General features: G+C 37.3%; 1 protein-coding gene across 6 annotated transcripts in view; it reads left to right on the top strand.

Moving 5' to 3' along the window:
* CHM (CHM Rab escort protein) overlaps positions 1 to 21,813 on the top strand; it is a 218,423-nt gene extending 196,610 nt beyond the window's left edge. For 2 of the 6 annotated variants that reach the window (XM_064574312.1, XM_045880044.2), the window contains 2 exons: positions 667 to 827; positions 7,346 to 12,148. In XM_064574312.1, the coding sequence (XP_064430382.1) occupies positions 667 to 827; positions 7,346 to 7,537 (353 nt within the window). In that variant the 3' untranslated portion in view covers positions 7,538 to 12,148. Of the gene's footprint in view, positions 1 to 621; positions 828 to 3,198; positions 6,188 to 7,345; positions 12,149 to 14,227; positions 15,433 to 15,482 lie in introns of those variants that run through there. The other 4 variants (XM_064574309.1, XM_064574310.1, XM_045880051.3 and 1 more) reach the window with 4 other exon arrangements.
* Positions 21,814 to 22,567: the final 754 nt, after the last annotated feature.

Below are 22,567 nucleotides of genomic sequence, written 5' to 3'. Positions count from 1 at the left end.
AACTGCTTTATTGAGATATAATCCATGGTACTATACAGTTCACCCACCTAAAGTGTAAAATTCAATGTTTTTTAATATATTCACCAAATGGTTCAAACATCACCACAGTCAATTCTAGAATATTTCCATCACCCAAAATAGAAACCCCATGCCTGTTAGCAGTCATCCCTCACTTACCCCAATTCCCCCAGCCCTAAGTAACCACTAATCTACTTCCTGTCTCTATAGATGTCTTCTGGACATCTCATAATCCTGTATAGATCATTGACTTAATAATTTTTTCAAGTTAGTTTGTTTATGTGAAACATAAAAAAATTTATCTTCTTCAGTGGCATAATTTAAGGATGAATGTGTTCAGAAATGCTTTGATACTACTGTGGAGAAACAACAGAAATTCAAGAGAACACAATTGGAGTTACATCTAAGTAACTTACTAGTAGTCAAAATAATTTTTAAAATCTAACTTGTCTTAGGTTGAAAAGCCATCATTGCTTGAAATATATACATGTATTAGAGCGTGTGGATAAAGATTTACTATTTTTTACATACAAAGCTCTGATTTACTACACTATATAGTCATGGCTTTGTTAGTAATTGGCTACATATTGTATTAATTGACAGGCTTATTGTGCTATAGATGTAAGTAAAATGTATGTCTACATTTAGAAAATGAAGAAGTTGAAAAACCAAGACTTCTGTGGGCTCTTTACTTCAATATGAGAGATTCTTCAGATGTCAGCAGGAACTCTTATAATGATTTACCATCCAACGTTTATGTCTGCTCTGGCCCAGACTGTGGTTTAGGAAATGATAATGCAGTCAAACAGGTAAGCTGTTTGTGTTTCTCATTTTGTGTTAAAAAGTTGGTGTGGTTGGGAAAGTGAATTGTTTTTTTCCTCTGGGATGTGGGAAAAAAGACTAGAAAAGTGTCTCTGTCATTTAACACCATCTCTGTAACTTGCCCCCAAACTTTTTCCTATAAATGACCAAACTTCTTTAAATATACTTTAAATATAGTATCCAGTATTTTCACATTCTGGACTATAATGATGAATTTGCAAGAGAGCATTTATGAGTTCCATTGTGGGAATAAGGATGGAAGACATTAGAAATACATATTCTGAAAAATTAAAGTTAGGCCAGTTTTCTAAAGAAATATTGCTTCTTTTTAATTTTATTTTATTTTGTTAGTCACCATACAGTACATCATTAGTTTTTGATGTAGTGATCCACAGTTTGTTTTCGTATAACACCCAGTGCTCCATGAAGTACATGCCCTCCTTCTAATTTAAACTGTAGGCCTATTGTTTTATTATTTTGAAATCACTAACCATTTTTCTTTGTTACCCTCTGAGTCATTTTAAAAGGAGTGTAACTAAGTAACTAATCACATACAAAATATAATTTTTAAATGATCTTAAAACATTTTATTTTGGAAAAGAACATGTAACTTACAGTTTTTCAGAGTTAACATGATTCCTTTAATGTTTTGACACAAGCTGGTGTCCCAAAAGTTACTGTCATAGCTGCTGAGGAATATGTTAAATCAAGGTGGAATTTTGTGACAGCACTTCTGGGCAGGGCTATGAACTGGTACAGCACAAGCCAACACAAGCTGACAAAAGTGAACTATGATTCCATTCAGATGAAGATCCATTTGTATATATAAATACACTTCTTTGTACCTGACAGGAAGAGAAGAACATAAAATATATTTTTTTGAGGCACAAGTCTAAACTTTTCACAGATACAGTTGGCATATCTGTCTATTGAATCAGTAAGTGAATAATTTAACATTAAGACCACAGATGGAAGTTTCAATCCAACTAGTGGCAGGGATCTCATAGGAGCAAATGGCCTCATTGACCCTTTAATTTTTAATCATAGTAACAAGGCCATGACCCCATGTATCTATAGTTTTTTTTGCCTCATTCTTTGTTTCTCTCTTCAGAGTCTAGTGGTGATCCTTGATAATCCTATTCAATCAGTGATATCAAAAGTGGGAGGTCATCCATCATTCATTCTATTAGTTTAATAGGAACCTGAGATGGTTCAAGTTCCACATTTATGGCTTAAAATGACCAAGGCATTTTTGCTTTGATGTTCCATTTTTTCCCAAGCAGAATCGCCAACATGTTTTCAGGCAGATAGCTTAGGTCATTTTTTAAAAAAGATTTATTTATTAATTTTAGAGAGCGTGTGTGCAGAGGGGCAGAGAGAGAGGGAGAGAAGCAGACTCCCCACTGAGCACAGAGCCTGATGCAGGGCTCCATCTCCTGACTCTGAGATCATGACCTGAGCTGAAATCAAGAGTAGGATGCTTAACTGACTGAGCCACCCAGGCGCCCCTAGCTTAGGTCATTTTTATTCCTGAGTGGACTGTAATGTTTTTTAACCAAAATGGGAAGGCTTTTTACATAAGGACTTACTATACAAATGCTAATGTGATCTTAACAACCAGCTAGAATATTATAATTAAAGGATAATTTTGTTATGAGGTAATTTGCTTCCCAAGAAGGTAGATTTCAGTGTTATCCTAGTATAAAACAATAATAATGCTACTTTTGGTACTAATTATATCCTAGTAAATGTGAGTAGTTTTAAATTGTTATATAGCTTTAAACCTCACATCAGTTTGGGGAGAAATAATACCTATTTTGAAGGGCATCAGTAATAATATTTACAAATAGCCAGTGTATTTAAATAAACTTGTGTTCTAATTCCAGTATTTCATCCTATGTTCAGCCTAGTCACTAATTGATAACTTCTGTTTTCCAAATGGTCTATAAAAGCTCTTAGAGCATCACCTAGGCTTTGTCTATGTAGTAAACATAAGCACCTGCAGACTTCTTTTTTTTTCACAAATGCTTTATTTTACCAGTTAGCAAGTTTGCAGCTGCTTTTCCTATTTGTAAATGTATAGATGTCGCATAGCATAGACCTGTCTCCCTTGTGTTCATATGGAACTATTTATGATTTGAAAACATACTAAAAAATATAAAGTGGCCTGTGTTTAATACAAGTTAAAGTTGTGTGCAGGAGGAGCACACCAAGCCATTATTATCACCACAGTGATGCTAGCATAAGTAGCCTAAGTGAAAATTGTGATTCTGTGACTTGCTGGTATTTATAGTTTGTTACTTCAGTTTTTTCTTTTTTTTCTGAAACTGACATATGATACCTCTTTTCTTAATACAGGTAGTGTCTCATTTACCCACACATACTGATGAACAGACTGGTCTATAGTTCTCTACTCCCAAGATCATTGATAGCTCACTCCTCCTTCAGGAGCCCCCATCTCCTAGGAGGTGCCACTACCACAAGAACAAGAATAATTATATAGTAATGTACTCTTTGTATTATATTTCAGATGTAAAATGGTTTAAATTGGCTGATGTGGGCAGCCTAACCACCATTTAGAATGTTGTCTTTATGGCATATTAGCAATTTGTTTATGACTTTTGGTACAGAATTTGTAAATTGAAGACTAGTTTTATAGATCATATGACCTATCAAGTTGCTCACATATTGCAGTATCGTTCACTTTCTCATGCCATTGAGGGAGAGGGAAATTTTAGGTGTCACATTTTCTAAAGCTACCATTCACTGAGCATTTTCTGTGTACCAGACAATATCCTAAGCATCACATGTATATTATTTCATTTGGTCCTCAGAACCCTATGAAGTAAGTATCTGTGACATGCCCATTTTACAGATGAGGAAACTAAGACCCAAAGGGGCTAAATAACTTGTCCAAAGATCACAGATCTGGTAAATTTGTGAGCCAGAACTTTAACTCAGGTCTGTTGGACCCCAGTGCTTGTACATTCATCTACTGTGCTGTGCTACTTTCATCTTGTTAATGTGGATACATCCTAAATATATTAAACTGCTAGACTGACAAAATATTTTTGTTTTGTTTTGTCTAGATGTATGTTAAATACACATGGGAATGTTTTTAGTAACTCAGTGTGTCCTCTCTATACTTCCCAATATGAAGAAACCAAGTCACAATATAATTATGCCTTTTTAACTTTTTTAACTACATGAAACTCTCTACTCTTTAAGCTAGATTTTGGCTTAAAAGGGCAAGAAGGATTGGGGTGCCTGGGTGGTTCTTTTGGTTGAGCATCTGACTCTTGATTTCAGCTCAGGTCATGAGCTCAGAATCATGCTCCATGCTGAGCATGAAGCCTGCTTGTGATTCTCTCCCTCCCACTCTACCCCTCCCCACTCATGTTTTCTCTCTCTCTAAAAAAGGTCGGGGGTGGGGCAAAAAGGATTAAAAGTTAATAACGCCTCTGAACTAACCTCTACTTATGACAGCTCTCACAATTGAGGCTTAGTTGACAAATGAAATACAGCAGACCAAGAAGTATTAGATAGACCTTCCAGAGCATGGCAGTTGACCCTAAAAGGTTCCAGCAGTAAGAGAAAGGAGATGGGAAGGATTTTGAAGGCTGGCTGTAGGAAATTGGCATCAGTGAGGGCCAATGGCAGATGGGCTAATGGTGAGAGTTCCACAAGCAGGTAGAAAACAAATAAGGGTGGTGCAGCAGCCTGCAATTGGTTAGCAGTCCTAGGAGACAGATTATGACAAGGATATATGGAAACAGAGTGTGGAATCAGCCACAGGGACTGAGGTCCAGAGGAAAATGTATCCTACAGGTAGGTAACAAAAGGGAGAGAAGGTGTGAGACACAGAGGAACTGGAATAGAAGTAAAGTAGTAATAATAATTATTATATTTATGTTCAACATTTCTACAATATACAGTTTTAAAAGTTCTTTAGTTCATTTTTTAAAAAATGTATATTGGAATACTACTCCACACCAGGAATAAGGATCCAGAGTTGATTCCTTCAGTCCTTGTCATCCCTGAAGGAATCACTGGCTAGTAAAGGAGAAGAACATGTAAACAAATGACAGTGCAGTACAGTATATGCAATAATAGAATAATATACAAAGTTCAAAAATAATACAGAGGAGCCATGAGCTCTATTTAGGAGTCAAAGAACTTTGCAGAGAGGAAGATAAAAGATGAGTAGCAATTCCCCATACAAATGGAAGATAATTGAAACATTCCAGCATCTGCACCAATCCATGATAGAAACATGACATGTTTAAGAAAGTGCACATAAGTAGGTATTACTGAAGCAAAAAGTCTGAAAGATGAAGATGGGATGGAATAAATGGTAAGACTAGAGAAATAGGCCTGTAGGGTTTTGTATGCCATAGCAAAGATCTTGGATTTTTATCCTTTTAAGAAATGGGGAGTCATTGAAGAGTTTTAAGCCAGAAAGTGGCATAACCAGAATTTCATTTCCATAGACCCCTTCTGAAGGCAGCATGGAAATGGATTACATGGGGGAACCCTAGAGGCGAGGTGACCAGTTCAGAGATGTTGCAGTTACCTAAGGGAAAGATGATGTATGCCTATAGTATCTCTAGGGAAGGAAAAAAAAAAATGGAGTCAAGAACTAAGATAAGATTGTCAGGATTTGGCCCTTGATTGCATGCAGAGAGTGAAAGGAAATAAGAGGGAGGGAGAACTTCTATAGGCAGACAAGGTTGAGATAAAAGACAAAAAGAGGAACTAAAGGATGAGATAGAGGCTCTGACCTCAGTCCTCCTGCTTCTAAGAGCTAAGTTTCTCCAGCAAAGACCTGTGGTGAGTTCCTGGGGTGGAGAGTAAAGTAGGCATCTCAAATATTTAGTTTCAAAATAGTCACAGTAAAATGGCATGTCCAAAAAATATACCCTTTATACTGAAGAGGGAAAGTATTTTTCTCTGTCCCTTCTTTCAACTTCACATCAAAGCTCAAAAGTTTCTGTTTAGTATCCCTCCACCCACTCCCAAGGAATGTCACTGTAAATTCCCAGATGGACCAACCACCTGAGTCTACCAACACTAGATGGCCAGATGGTAAATAGTTTAGATTTTGCAGCTCCTGTCGTCTCTTCTGCAGCTACTCAACCCTGCCATTGTAGTGGAAAAGCAGCCACAGAAAATAGATAAATGAATGAGAGTGGCTGTGTTCCAATAAAACCTTATTTACAAGAATAGCAGGCTGGATTTGGCCTGTGGACCATAGTTGTCAACACCTGGCCTAAGGGATGACTTTGTGTGCATGTCAGGAAGAAGGATTAAAGTGGTACAGAAAGACGTTGCCTTTAAAACAAGCATATACCTTAAAACGGTTTAATGACTTGTTTACCAATAGGATAGAGTGCAAGCTCCCTAGTATGGCAAAGACCCTTATCTCAATGAGCTGTATTCATCTAAATAAAAGTAAGGGTATATTTAGAATAGAATAGCAATGTTTCTTGTTAACATTTGCTTTCGTGTGTGTATGTGTGTGTGCATGCGTGTGTGTTCATTAAAATCACATTCAGTTTCTTACTCTCTTATCCTGCCAGACTAAGCTCAGCTTAGATCTTGACATTCTGGGGCTCCTGGGTGGCTCAGTTGGTTAAGCGTTTGACTTGGTTTCAGCTCAGGTCCACGAAATCAAGCCCCCACATAGGCCCGCATCGGCCAATGTTGGCAGAGTCTGTTGGAGATTCTCTCCCTCTCCCAGCCCCTGCCCCCCCCACCCCCCGCTTGCACTCACATGTGTGCGCAGTCTCTCTCTCTCTCTCTCTCTGTCTCTCTCAAATAAAATCTTTAAAAATAAAATCTTGACCTTTTAACTTATGTTATTATTAATAACAGAGATAACAGCTACCATATTATATAGAGGCTTAGTCTGCCATTTCATAAACAAGGAAAGCAAGGCTCAAAAGTTGATTAAGCATTCCCCCAAATTGCATTGCTACTAATTGGCAGAGCCAGCATTTACACATGGCCATCTATTCAGAGTCCGTGATCTTGAACACCATGTTATACTCCTTAAAGCCCGGGGGGAGTTAAATTATACCAGAAAAGCAAATAGTTGAACAAATAAGAATTTTCTTGATTTTAATGACTTGTTAAAGTTATTATATGCCAAGTTTAATTGTACAGCTATCACAAATAGATTCTATTGGGAATTTACATAAAGAATATTAAAGGAAATTGTATCTCTACTGATGTGTAGAATGAATGTCCTTAAAGTCTCAGCTATCTAACACTTGATAATCTGGTCAAGTACTGATATACTTAATGGTGGGCCTGAATGCATGCATCGAATTGGAGAGAAGTCATGGAATTCTGAAAGCAGATTTTTAGAAGGTCATGTATACTTGATAAAGGTCTATAACTTAAATTTTCAAGGGTGATACTTCATTTTTTAAATAATTTCAGAAAGGCATATACATTTTAAGCTGATATCCAAAAACTATTTTGTCCTTTCTTCCCTTGCCAGGCTGAAACACTTTTCCAGATAATCTGCCCCAATGAAGACTTCTGTCCACCCCCACCAAATCCTGAAGACATTATCATTGATGGGGACAGTTTACAATCAGAGGCTTCTGAATTCAGTGTCCTACCAGAAGCTAACTCAGAGACTCCCAAGGAAAGCACAAGCCTGGGAAACCCAGAGGAGGCCTCTCAGTAATGGATATATGCCAAACTGAATACCCCACTTTGGAAATTCCTCCTGGCCTCAGAGTCTTCTTCATGGAAGAACTATTTGAAAAATGTTAGAAACAGCAGCCAGTTGACATACATAATTACCAAGAGAAGCAGGTCATAGAAATCCAAAAGGGGATTTTCTTTAAAGAGGACATTGTAAGAACACAAAACACTTATAAAGCACATTGGCTTGCCTGCTTTAAGTTACCAAACCTGTAGAATTAGCAGATAAATATAAATGGATGGGTTCCCAGGAGTATAGTAGCTATGGATATGAAAGTGTACCTATGCATTGTTAATAATTCTGTCATATTCAGAAAGCTTTTGCTTACCTCTTTGGATCTTTGTTTGAAAGCCACATCTTCAGAATCAGGTCACATATTTCCTTTGATTATTTTAATTCTATTTTCTTCATGGGTATGGGCATGATGACACCAATGATAAAAGCACATGTAAATGTAGTTGAGGAAAGCTAAAGTATCATGATCTAGGCAGGAGCCTATGTTTGGAATAGAGGTTTGGTTTGTTTTCTATCTTGAGAACTCTTGAAAATGCCAATATTAAAGTACTCATTTTTACAAATAAACCATGAGTCCATTACTCAACATTTTTTGTTAGTAGTGATATTTGTATGTGAATCATTTACACACTAGGAAAGCTTATAGGACTGAAGAAATGGAAGGAAAGATTTGGATATGCTCATCAGTATGTGGAAATTCTGTCTGGTCAGGTAACTAAAGCCTAATTGTGTATGGACCCAATTTAGTTCTAGCTATACTACTGATGATATTAGACAAATTGTTTAACTTTTTTTTTTTTTTTAAAGATTTTATTTGACAGAGAGAGATACAGTGAGAGAGGGAACACAAGCAGGGGGAGTGGGAGAGGGAGAAGCAGGCTTCCCGCCGAGCAGGGAGCCCCATGCGGGGCTCAATCCCAGGATCCTGGGACCATGACCTGAGCCGAAGGCAGGCGCTTAACGACTGAGCCACCCAGGCGCCCCCAAATTGTTTAACTTATAGGCCTCATTTTCTCCATATGTAAGGTGGAAATAGTAACACGTTGCCTACTGTAGGAGAATAATTTTGAAGATAAATGCAGTTCAATCCATAGAATGGTAGTTCTGGGGGAGAAAAAAGTTGTTTTCCCCTTGACTTGGAGGTATATATCAAAAATCTCATGCAGCAAATAATTGTCTGCTGTCAACTCCCCCCCAACACAATAGATCACAGTGTTTTTATTGCAACTAAGCAAAAAAAAAAAATCTGTTTCCTAAATGAGTATTTTATAGTCTTGTAGACCAGTAAGCATAGTAACATGGAATTGTGGTTTTGAATCTTAGTAGGGAAAGCACTCTAAATTCTTCATATTCCTTTTCTGCTAGGTAAACCTGAACCACTAAGGACTCTGAATACAGTATGACCGTTGGTAAACCCTAATATACACTTAACATAAAAATGTTGGGGCTCTGTGTAGCCGGCAAATCTAGTTACAATGACAGTGACTGTTAAAATTTTTCCACATGCCAAGTTCTGATGGTTTGTTCTGTTTGAGCAATACTTTGGATTTATTTCAATAATTAAATGTATAAAAAGTTTATTGTGCATTCTGGCCTACATTACCAATGAGAGAGCCATTGCTGCAGTAGAAAGCACACAGTTGCAGTGAGGCTATGACCTCTCCAGATTTCAGAGATCTTAAAGGAGGCTAGTTCTTTCAGGTCACAGATTCATAGAAAATGGAAAGAACCAAGGAATGTAGCTCTTGCCTCACCTTTCCAATCCCCTGTGGATATAGCTGAATCCAGATGGAAGGAAAACCTTCCCAGCCTCTCAGGCTGCTCCTAACTCCTCTGCCCATTGTACACCCCATCTCCTAAGTCTTTGGCCTGTTTCCCTCTCTTCCCCTTTTATAATGTCCTACAAATTAGGGATAGTAGAATCACATTATAATCCATTTTGCTATATAGACTCAGATCTTTCTTAAGTCAAATCATGTTTCCTGAAACCCAACTATGCCGTGTGCTAAATGCACAATACCTACCTTGAAGCACCAGGTATTTTCCCTGCCCCTCAATACAAGCAATATAAAAGGTTCCACTATATGAAAGTATTGAGTCTGAATACAATTGCAGTAAGTTGCACCAATTAAGATACTGTACTTTGTTATAGTCTAAGAGTTAAGGCTTCTTGAATGCAGCATACACATTTATGTAAGCAACCAATCAGGGTAGGCCAGAATAATAACTAGAAAGACTATGACAGCTTTACTGCAGCTATCTATATGTAGACAAGGAAGGAGATGCTCTGAGGTCTCATGGCCCAACCCATATTGTACCCTATTTTATCCATTAGCCAGCATCATAATCTCTCTTCCGGGTTATTTATTAAATACTATTTAAGTGTTTAAAAGCTCCTGAATATGGTTAGTGGTGATTAAAATATTATACAACTGTTAAAAACATTATGGTAGAGAACTTTAGATATTTCTTGTTGCCTCAGAATGTAATAGAAATTATTCTAAGAGCTTTCTTTTCAGCTATCTTAATTACTGCAAATCTTTTTTTTCATAGTTTTAAGCCAAAAAAGGAAAAACCTTTTGGTTTTGTTGTAAAACCATAAGCCTGAAGTTATATGAATAAAGTTAATATGTTGTATGTGATACAGAAATCTCAGTAGCTAATTTAAAATTTTGAATATTGTCATCAAAGAATTTTGATTCATGTGTTTAAAATGTTTAGTTATACATGCTTCTTATTAACCAAAAATGATAATACCATTCAGCTTAGTGATCTACATGAAAACCAGTTACCCTGTGTTGCTACTGTGTCTTTATCTAGTTGGCATGCCTGCCCAGAAAAGCAAATAGGTAGGTAGGTAGATATTATAAATGTAGGTATTTTTCTATAGGAAAACGGAGTTAAAATTTTCCCCATCTCTGATGATATTTAGTTACCCATACTGAAATGGCCATGTTAATGGTTAACTTCTAGAATGGTAGTTTCTGAGATTAGCAGGTTTTTATCTAAAATAATGACCATGCTAATGATTATAACTTCTGTCATAGCTATAGTTCCCAAGAAGGCAGCCCTTTGTCTAAAGTCCTAAAGACCTCAAAAAATGTTGTTGAAATTTGATCGCTAAGTATTGATCCTTTAAAGCAGGAATTAAACAATTTTCTTATAAGTCATTTACTGCTGTTGATATTGAATAATTTATCTCTACATTAATTTCCTTATATGCACTTCAAAGGCATAAATATGATTATTCATAATTTTCACACTGTAGCAGTAAGTTTTCAGAAGAAATAAAAGTGTTTTGATGCCTTTCAGGTGTGGTTTCCTATTTTTTTACTATTAAAACTTTGCATATAGGGGCGCCTGGGTGGCTCAGTCGTTAAGCATCTGCCTTCGGCTTGAGTCATGATCCCAGGGTCCTGGGATCGAGCCCTGCATTGGGCTCCCTGCCCTGCAGGAGGTCTGCTTCTCCCTCTCCTACTCCCCCTGCTTGTGTTCCTGCTCTCGCTATCTCTCTCTCTCTGTCAAATAAATAAATAAAAAATCTTAAAAAAAAAAAAACTTTGCATATATACCAAGAAATTAAAGATTGTCTTGGAACTGATTTATTGATATCAGTCTATTATTTAAACAATTGTCCAGCTGTATATTTGGTTTTGTTTCTAAGTATTTGTCAACTCTGTCAGGTTTGTGAGAAAGGCAAAATCAAATGATACCTGGGTTGATTTACTTAGCAAATTGTTCTAGATGCCAGCATCAGATCTCATTCTGTTTGAAATGGGTGCTTGAGGCATGGGCTATGGCTTTATAGTACATTGCCTACAAACTGTTTTCACATCTCACTTAGTATATGAGAATATGAAATGTTTTTCATACTGTTGAATGAGAACCTGAAATGTTTTTCTCTTTGGTGGTTGAGTCCACAACAATTTACTTGAAATACATAAGAGACTGCTGGTGTTCCTCATATACAGAAATCATTCATTTAACTCTGATTTGCTCTTGGATCAAATAATTAAAACAGAGTGACATTTTCTGTCAATTCCAGGTAGTTTCCTAAAGCTTCTCAGAATGCATTCAAAAGATAACAGGACTCCTTCAAAACTGACCATTTATCTGTGAGATTATTTATAAATCAAATTTGGGAAAATAAGGTTAATTGAATTTTTAAACAAGTAGCTGTATTACCCTTCAAACACCTTGGAGCTCATACAGTATTCACACTTTTTTGTTTTTTTAAACAAGTGATTTGATGTTTGAATTCTCTTTAATGATGGCTTTTTTAATTTTTTTAATATTTTGCTAGCATCTGTTTATGCTTTAGTTCTTTTTTTAATTTAATTTTATTATGTTAGTCACCATATGTAAACAATGAATCATGGAACACTACATCAAAAACATGATGTACCATATGGTGGCTTTTTAAAAATGTTAGTTAGGGGCCCTTGGGGTGCTCGTTTAAGCGTCTGCCTTCAGCTCAGGTCATGATCCCAGAGTCCTGAAGTCGAGCTCCACATCAGGCTCCCTGCTCAGCAGGGAAGCCTGCTTCTCCCTCTCCCTCTGCCGCTCCCCCTGCTTGTGCTCTCTCTCTGTCAAATAAATAAATTAAATCATTAAAAAAATTAAAAAATAAAATGTTAAATGGTTTAACCCTTAGCATCCCATGTCACATTTTTAAAAAAAGATTTTATTTATATTAGAGATAGGACAAGGGGAGGAGCAGAAGGAGAGGAACAGATTCCTCCATGCTGAGCACAGAGCCTGATGCTGGGCACGATCCCATGACCCTGAGATCATGATCTGAACCAAAATCAAGACTGCTGATTAATGACTGAGCCACCCAGATTCCCCCACCAATCACATTTTTTAAGGCCAGTTTTCTTTCCATTAATATAGTTTGTCTGTGGGGCTGCAATGAGATGCTCTTCCCATACAAGTTGCTGTTTTTGCTTTTTCTGGTGATGATGATTCTTAGGGCTATTTGACAGATAATCATTAGAACTTGAATCCTAGTAGCCTGTAAGTCTTTTCACCTATCACTGGAGGGGGATTTATGCTGGTAACTCCTATTAATGTTAATGGGACGTGCATGTGTAAATCCTCTTCCTCTCAATGAGACAGTTGACCCCTAAAAGAAATATTCTTTAGAGTTGGACAGTTGCTGATCTAGAAGCATTAATGAATTGTTAATGAATTGTTCTATTCAGGATTTTCATGTGTGGAAAAAAAATAGACTGTACCTAAATTGGGAGAGGATTTGTTTGTAGAGCTTGAAAAGATAAAATACTACCTCTTAATTTTCTCTTCCCATTTCTATTAATATATATTAATATCTATTAGATACTTTTTCATCTTGCTTTGCTTTCGTTGCTATGGCACCAACCTTTTATTCTAGAAACTAATATGAAAGAAGCAATTATTATTGTCTTTCCTATGAAAACTATTTCAGGGTATTCAAATAGTTGTTGAAGGAAAATTCTTATAGAGGAATCACCATTAATAATTACATGAAGAATGATAGAAAAATCACCATTTTGTAAACCCAGTGTAGTAATGGACCTAGGCAGTGATTATCAATGGTTACTAAAACCTTAAGTTGAAAGTTTGTTGCAGACATCACCTGAACCTAGTGATCAATCTTAAAAATCACTACAAGGAGAAAATAAGATGTTATAAGTCTCCTGATGTGTTGTAATAGGAAGTACACAGCACTAACTGGGAAGAATTCTTGCCAAAATAGAAATTAAAAACTCAATCTGAATATAATCAAGCCTCTAGATCTAACTACCAATTTATAAACATTAGGGGGATAGAAGAGCTTATTAAATGACACCATGAAGATACAATGTATAAAATTCTAAAGGACAAATAACCTGATTTTATCAACAAATAACTTGCACAGAAAAAAATGAAGGGAGCACTGTTACAGATTAAAGGAGACTTTAGAGATGTATCAGCCAAGTGCAACATGCTGACTTTGGACCTTGCTTTGAATAAATGAAACTTTTGTTAGAAAAAAACAAAAAAACCATTTGAGACCATTGTAAGGATTGAACATTGCCTGGGTGTTAGTTGACATCAAGGAATTAATTTTAACTACTGGGTGTGGTAATGTTAAAATTTTAAAAAGCATTATCTGTTAGAGATTTTTTAAAAATAGGTGAAGCAAATACATATAATAAAATGTTAATGATTAAATCTAGGTTATGCTATATGGGTTTGGCGTTTTTTTCTATTTTGTATTTTTGTATTTAAAACTTTACATAGCAAAATTTTTAAATGGTAAATAAAAGTCTATTGATTAATATAATAACCTATAGGTAGTATCTTACTTTACAACACAACTACTTTTCTGTTTCTGAAAAGGAGGACTTATATGTTCAGTCCTCTCCTGTAAATTTTGTTTTATAATGTTTTGAAACCATGAGCTATAAAAATAACATATTTGAATTTATTAACTTAGGGAAAAATAAGCATGTTTACAGAGTCTCTATCTCAAATTGAAAATGAAAATGGTATTACAGAGTCACATGAAGTGGGGAAATTTATATTCTTGCAACTTACATAACCTGTACTTTGTACTTTCTTGATTAAAGATCAGTGATAAAATTTTAATGCTTTTTAACCTCTACAGTGTTTCTATCTGCGTGTTTTCAGATGTTGCAACATGGAGACTGCTACTAATTTTCAACGTGAAACCTCTCTGATACCTGTACACATTTGGGCTTGTGACTGCTATCTATGGGAATCTGTTGAATATAATCATATTTTTTTAGAAACTAAACTGAATATATACATGTTGTAAAATATAACATGCCCCAATTATCCACATCAAAAATTCAATCTCATTTCCTATATTAACAATATAGTTCAACTGTTAGCAACTGTTGCTCTTAACAATTGTTGCTGATGGGGTAGTAGATCCCCCATTCTTCTTAAAGGGCTTCTACTGAGTGGAGATCACTTCAGTTATTTTTATCCAATTAGAGCTACCAGTGGAACAAGTTAATAAGTCAATTGAAATGTGAATAGATTTTTTATTTTAATTTTTTTTATTTGAGTATAGTTAATGTTAACATTAATTTCAGGGGTACAATATAGTGATTCAACATCTATAGGTTATGCTATGCTCACCACAAGTAGCTACCATCTGAAATGTAGACAATTTTTTTAATTGAAGTAGTTGATACAGTAGTATAAAAAGGTCTATCTTGCTCACATACATGTAGAATTACAACTCTTCAATCCCCACATTCCTCCAGCTGGACACATAATCTTACTGTTTTTATCTCAGGAATATCTTCCTGATCATAGTTTCCTCTATTTCCACAACTCACTGTTCTCATTTTCTTTCAGATTAATTATTACGGTTGGTCTTTTTTTTTTTTTTTAAGATTTTTTATTTATTTGACAGAGACAGCGAGAGAGGGAACACAAGCAGGGGGTGTGGGAGAGGGAGAAGCAGGCTTCCCGCCGAGCAGGGAGCCCGATGTGAGGCTCGATCCCAGGACCCTGGGATCATGACCTGAGCCAAAGGCAGACACTTAACGACTGAACCACCCAGGCGCCCCTACGGTTGGTCTTCTTGACACAAAGTTCCCCATTCTATTCCGGTGGTGGTTCCAGAAACCACTGCATGGATTCCTTCTCAGGCTTACACATGGTGAGTTGGAGTTATTTAGCATAATAACACACCAAAGTTAAGTAAGAGTGAAGCTCTTGAGTGTGCATCCTTAGCCTGCACCAAATATGGCTGTGACAGGGTGTAGCTTGGGACTCTGAGGTCCAGGTAGAGAGAAGAAAAGGAAATGAAGGGTGACACTTGCAGTGCCTACTATGTACCAGGCACTATTCTATTAACACTTTTAACCTCAAAACAACATGTAGGTATTAATCATTCTGTCTTTTACAGATGAGGATCTTGATGATGAAACTGAAGGACAGAGAGCTAAAATGATTTGTCCAAGGTCACACAGAAAGATTTGGATTGCTCCTCTAAATTCTTTGTGCACTGAAACATGGTTGTGATCTAGTAACAAGATTATACTTTCTCATCATAATGAGCTATATCTAGCTGCCCTTCTAGTGGCAGAGTTTCACTTAAATACAAATAATAGCCCTGATCATGTCACTCTCTCCCTAAAAACTTTTCCATACTAATTACAATCTGACTTCTTTAGCATTGCATATGAGACCACACTCCCCCAAAAAACATATTTCTGTTTGCCTTCATCTCCTATCATTATACCTCTCCTCACACTTTACTCTTCAGTCACAGTGAATTCCTCAGGATCTTCAAACTCTTTGGCCCTTCACATATATCCTTTCTGGAATGCCCTGACTTCTCTCTGCTACTACTATACCCCTTCTAATAAACTTTCTATTCTGCCTTTAAAACCCATATTTAATATTATTTCAACTGCCAACCCTTGGTAACCTCACTTAGCAAAGTTACTTTTCCCTCTGTGCTCCCTGCAGTACTGCTCATAAAGCCTTTATCTCACTGAATTCCAAGTTGCCTGATTTTATTCCTGTCTCCTAGATAGTGAACAACTTGAAGGTAGGGACCCTGCTATTCATCCATGTATCTCCAGTACCTAAACAACCCTTGGCTCATGACCATGCATGTCCTGCATAACCCTGCTCCTCTGGCCATACTAGTTTCAATCTAGGGTGGAAACAGGGCCCTGAAGCACTTTGGAATTGGGACTCATCAAGAGTTTGACGTTCTGAGTGGCTGGCCCATAACGCAAAATTATCTTTAGCTATGAGCAGCTATATCTTCTACCAGGTGGCCAGGGGAGCAAAGTCAGTTTGCAAAGAAGCACTGATGAGACACTGAATTGCCAGGTGAACCTAGCGTTGGTTTCTGTGAAGTTTCTAATTCCAAGATCAGTCCTCTTGGAGACCCAGTATCATTGCTGCTCTTCAGTTTTTTGAAACACTCCTGACTCCTCATAATAAGATTTCCTTTGATGTTCAAGAAACGTGTATTGATTTGATACTTGCAAACACCAAGTTTTAACTAAATAAACATGTCTGGGAATATGATGGAGTAGTAGGAGGACCCTAGACTTGCCTCATCCCTCAAACACGGCTACATAAATATCAAATCATCCTGAATACCCAAGAAATCTGAGGACTGACAGAACAAAGTTCACAGCTAGAGGGAGAGAAGAGGCCACATTGTGGAAGGTAGGAGGTGCAGAGATGTGATTTGGAGGAGAAAGGATTGTAGGTGCTGCAGAGGGGAGAGAGCCCTCGTCATGGAGATGAGAGAGGCAAGAGGGAGAGAGAGGAGCACACAGGGGATTGCAGAAGGAAAACACTTCCACAAAGACATTGGGGAAATGGGAGGGGCTGATTTTCATGAGTTTTTACAACCAGCAAGGCCCAAAGACTGGAGTTTTAGAGGTCCATTGCCATGGCTGGTTTGGAGCCTGGTGGGGGCTGCAGTGCTCCCATGGAGAAGGAGGACAGATAGGCTAGTAGTGGATGGCCTGATATGAAGATCCCTTGGGACACACTGGAGACACGGTTCCCTCTCTTTGGAGAGCATCTGGGAGAGGTGGCATTGCCTCTCCAGGGACAAAAGAGCCTGTGGGCACCATTACCCTCCCCCATCCCCCAACATAGGTGCAGAGAAACCTGCTAAGGGCAGCTAACCTGGATACTGGCTCTTCACTGCACTTTACTCCGAAGTCCACTCCCTTGTGCTTTGGTGCAGCTGTCCTTCTGAGACAAAAATGCATCAGTCCCAGCATGCTGAGACCCTACCCCAGAGGATAAGTGCAGGTCCCTGCCACACCAGGTCCCTAAAGTTGGAGTTTTAAAACTCAGCCAGACTGCATGGGATAGAACACAAGTGGGGCTGCTGGGTGGGCAGACAGCCTGGACACAGGGTGAAGGCAGGGATCTGAGGGATGCTTAGGACACATGAGGTGAGATTGTTGCTCTTTTGGGAGGACTTCCCAGACAGGGATGGACAGGAACTCCCTTCTCAGTGAAATGGAGGGGGCTGGTGCCATTTATCTCTCCAACCCCTCAGCATAAACTAACTTCAGTAAGCGGCACAGTGCCACTGGTAATAGCCTCAACTGCTTACAAAAAGCCCTGCCCCCCTGCACTCTGCAGGTGCTGCTTTTCTAGGGCAAGCATGCCTGAGAACCAGAGCAGTGGGCCCCTCCTCCAGAAGACCAGCACAATACCCCCTCACGTGCCACGTATCCTGACCATAGAGTTCTGCAAAACTTCAGCTCTCATGGAAATAGGATCAGATCTCTTTTAAGCAGACAGAGCACACCTCGTTAAAGCTCACCACACTGTTGCCAAAGTCCAAACATTCCCTCCTGCAGGCAAGGAGAAACTCTGCAGAGTACTGACCTAAAGACAAGGAGAAACTGCAGAGGACACAACTGAGGGAAAGAACAGCCAAAGCACAGCACCAGAGTACACACAGCATATACCAGAAACACTTCCTGAAGCACCAGATCCTGGACAGTATATGACCTCTTCTTAATAAAGCCATTACTCTCCAGAGCATGGAACATAAAGGCTTTCCTAACACAGAGAAGACAGAGACCTAGGTAAAATGCCAAGATGGAGGAATACATCCCAAAAAAAGAACAAGAAAAGGTCATGGCCAGATATCTAATTGAAACATATAAATAATATACCTGATCGAGAAGATAAAGCACAATCATAAGGATACTAGCTGGGTTTGAGAAAAGCATAGAAGACACCAGGGAGTCCCTTACCACAGAGATAAAGGACCAAAAAACTAGCCAGGCAGAAATAAAAACTGCTACAACCAAGATGCAGAACTGACAGGATGTAATGATCACAAGAATAGAAGAGGCAGAGGTGATACTTCAGTGATACTGAGGACAAAATTATGGAAAATAATGAAGCTGAAAAGAAGAGGAAAAGAAAAAATTGGATCACAAATGTAGATTTAGGGAGCTTAGCATATCCATAAAGTGTAATAACATTCATATCATAGCAGTTGCAGAGAAGAGAGCAAAAAAGGGGCAAAAGGTCTACTTGAGGAAATTTTAGCTGAAAACTTCCCTGATCTGGGGAACAAAGCAGACATCCAAATCTAGGAGACAGTGAGCACTCCCATCAAAACCACAAAAGCAGGCCAACACCAAGACATATCACAGTTAAATTTGCAAAATACAGAGATAAGGAAAGAATCCTGAAAGCAGAAAGGAAAAGAAAACCCTAACCAGAAGGGAAGACAAATCAGGTTAGCTGCAGATCGGTCCACAGAAACTTGGCAGACCAGAAGAAAGTGGCAACGTGCTGAAGGGGAAAAATATGCAGCCAAGAATACTTGATCCAACAAGGCTGTCATTCAGAATAGAAGATAAAGTGTTTCCCAAACAAAAACAAAAGGAGTTTGTGACCACTAAACCAGCCCTGCAAGAATATTAAAGGGAGTCTTTGAGTGTGAAAAAAAGACCAAAAGGGACAAAGACGAGAAAGGAACAGAAAAAAATCTCCAGAAACAATGACTTAATAGGCAATACAATGGAATTAAATTCATATCTATCAATAATCACTCTGAATGTAAATAGACAAAATGTGCCAATCAAAAGACATAGGGTATCAGAATGGATAAAAACAACAATAACAACAACAAAAAGGGGTGCCAGGATGGCTCAGTCAGTTAGGTGCCCAACTCTTGGTTTCAGCTCAGGCCATGATCTCAGGGTCATGACATCAAGCCCTGCATGGGGCTCTGTGCTCAGCGCAGATTCTGCTTGAGATTCTTTCTCTCCCTCTCTCCTCCCTCTCCCCCTACTCACTTCTCTCTAGAATGAATACATACATCTTTAAAAACAACAAGAATAAGACCCATCTATATGCTGCCTATAAGAGACTCATTTTAGACCTAAGGACACCTGCAGATTGAAAGTGAGGGGATGGAGTACCATTTATCATGCTAATGGATGTTGAAAGAAAGCCAGAGTAGTCATAATTATATCAGAAAAACTAGATTTTAAACCAAAGACTATAATGAGAGATGAAGAAGGGCACTATATCATAACTAAGGGGTCTATCCAACAAGAAGATCTAACAATTGTAAATATTCATGCCACCAACTTGGGAACACCCAAATATATAGAACAATAACAAACACAAAATAACTCATTGATATTAATACATTAATAGTAGGAGACTTTAACATCCCACTTACAGCAATGAACAGATCATCTAAGCAGAAAATCAACAAGGAAACAATGGCTTTGAATGGCACACTGGAACAGATGGACTTCACAGATATATTCAGAATATTTCATCCTAAAGCAGCAGAATACAGAATATTTTCGAATGCAAATGGGATATTCTCCACAATAGATCACATACTGGGTCACAAATCAGGACTCAACAAATTAAAAAAAAAAAAAGATTGAGATTATACCATGCATATTTTCTGACCACAATGCTATGAAACTTGAGGAAAACCACAAGAAAAAAAATTTTGGAAAGACCACAAAAAAATGGAGGTTAAAGAACATCTTACTAAAGAATGAGTGGGTTAACCAGGAAATGAAAGAAGAAATTTAAAAAAATACATGGAAACAAATGAAAATGAAAACATGATAGCCCAAAACCTTTAGAATGCAGCAAAAACAGCATAAGAAGAAAGCATATAACAACACCTCAAAAAGAAAATAAATACACAACCTAACCTTACACCTAAAAGAGCAAAAAGAAGAACAGCAAATGAAGCCTGAAGCCTGCAGAAGGGAAACAAAGATTAGAGCACAAATAAATGATATAGAAACAACAACAATAACAAAAACCCAGAAGAACAGATCAATGAAAGTAGGAACAGGTTTTTGAAAGAATTAATAAAATTGATAAAACCCTAGCCAAACATACCAAAAGGAAAAGAGAAAGAACCCAAATAAATAAAATCACAGACAAAAGAGGAGAAATCTCAACCAACACCACAGAAATACAAACCGTTAAAAGAGAATATTATGAAAAATTATATACCAACAAATTGAGAAATCTGGAATAAATGGATAAATTCTTAGAAACATGTGAACAACCAAACTGAAATAAGAAGAAATAGAAAACTTGAACAGACCCATAACCAGCAAGAAATTGAATCAATAATAAAAAATCTCCCAACAAACAAAATTCCAGGACCAGATGGCTTCCCAGGAGAAATCTACCAAGCATTCAAAGAAGAGTTAATACTTATTCTTCTCAAACAGTTCCAGAAAGAAAGAAAGAGAGAGAGAGAGAAAAAGAAGGAAGGAAGGAAGGAAGGAAGGAAGGAAGGAAGGAAGGAAGGAAGGAAGGAAGGAAGGAAGGAAGGAAGGAAAAAAGAAAGAAAGAAAGAAAGAAAGAAAGAAAGAAAGAAAGAAAGAAAGAAAGAAAGAAAGAAAGAAAGAAAGAAAGAAAAAGAAAGAAAGAAGAAAGAGAAAGAAAGGAAGAAAGAAAGAAAGAGAAAGAAAGAAAGAAAGAAAGAAAGAAAGAAAGAAAGAAAGAAAGAAAGAAAGAAAGAAGAAAGAAAGAGAAAGAAAGAAAGAAGAAAGAAAGAAAGAAAGAAAAAAGAAAGAAAGAAAGAAGAAAGAAAGAAAAGAAAGAAAGAAGAAAGAAAGAAAGAAAGAAAGAAAGAAAGAAAGAAAAGAAAAGAAAAGAAAAGAAAAGAAAAGAAAAGAAAAGAAAAGAAATGGAAGGAAGAAAGAAATGGAAGGAAAAGTTCCAAACTCATTTCCTGAGGCCAGCATTACCTTGATTCTAAAACCAAAGTCCACTAAGAAGGAGAATTACATGCCAATATCCCTGATGAAAAATGAATGCAAAACTTCTCAACAAGAAGGTAGCAAATTTAATCCAACAGCACATTAAAAGAATCATTCATGATGATCAAGTGGGATTTATTTCTGGGCTCCAAGGGAGGCTCAATATTTGCAAATCATTCAACATGATACACCACATTAATAAAAGAAAGGATAAGAACCATAGGATCCTCTCAATAGATGCAGAAGAAGCATTTGACAAAGTACAGCATTCATTTTTGATAAAAACCCTCAAAAAAGTAAAGATAGAGGGAACATAACTCAGTATCATAAAGGCCATATACAAAAGGTTCACAGCTAATATCATCCTCAATGGGGAAAAACTGAGAGCTTTTCCTTTACAGTCAGGAACAAGACAGGGATGTCCACTGTCACCATTTATATTTAACATAATACTGGAAGTCTTAGCCTCAGCAATCAGAACAGTAAGAAATAAAAGGCAACAAATCAGCAAGGAAAAAGTCAAACCTTCACTTTTCACAGACAACATGATACCCTATGTAGAAATCCCAAAAGACTCCACCAAAAAATTGCTAGAACTGATACACGAATTCAGTAAAGTCACAGGATATAAAATCAATGTACTGAAATCTGTTGCATTTCTATACACCAATAATGAAGCAGCAGAAAGTGAAATCAAGGAATCGATCCCATTTACAGTTACACCAAAAACTGTAAGATATCTAGGAATAAACCTAACCAAAGAGAGATCTGTACTCTGAAAGCTATAGAATACTTATGAAAGAAATTGAGGATGACACAAAGAAATGAAAAGCATTCCATACTCATGGATAGGAAGAACAAATACTGTTAAAATGTCTATACTATCCAAAGCAATATACACATTTAATGCAATTCATATCAAAATACCATCAGCATTTTGCACAGAGCTAGAACAAATAATCCCAAAATTTGTATGGCACCACAAAAGAACCCAAATAGCCAAAGTAATTTTGAAAAAGAAAAGCAAAGCTAGAAGCATCACAATTCTCGACTTCAAGTTATATTACAAAGCTGTGGTGATCAAGACAGTATGGTACTGGCACAAAAACCAACACACAGATCAATGGAACAGAATAGAAAACCCAGAAGTGGACCCACAACTGAATGGTTAACTAATCCTTGACAAAGCATGAAAGAATATCCACTGGAAATTAGACGGTCTCTTCAA

The sequence above is a fragment of the Mirounga angustirostris genome, unplaced genomic scaffold (assembly GCF_029215605.1).
Source record: "Mirounga angustirostris isolate CCGP_5_RB_7025 unplaced genomic scaffold, mMirAng1.0.hap1 SCAF_11, whole genome shotgun sequence".
In the NCBI taxonomy this organism is placed as follows: Eukaryota; Metazoa; Chordata; class Mammalia; order Carnivora; family Phocidae; genus Mirounga; species Mirounga angustirostris.
This window is presented reverse-complemented; position numbering and strand designations above follow the sequence as displayed.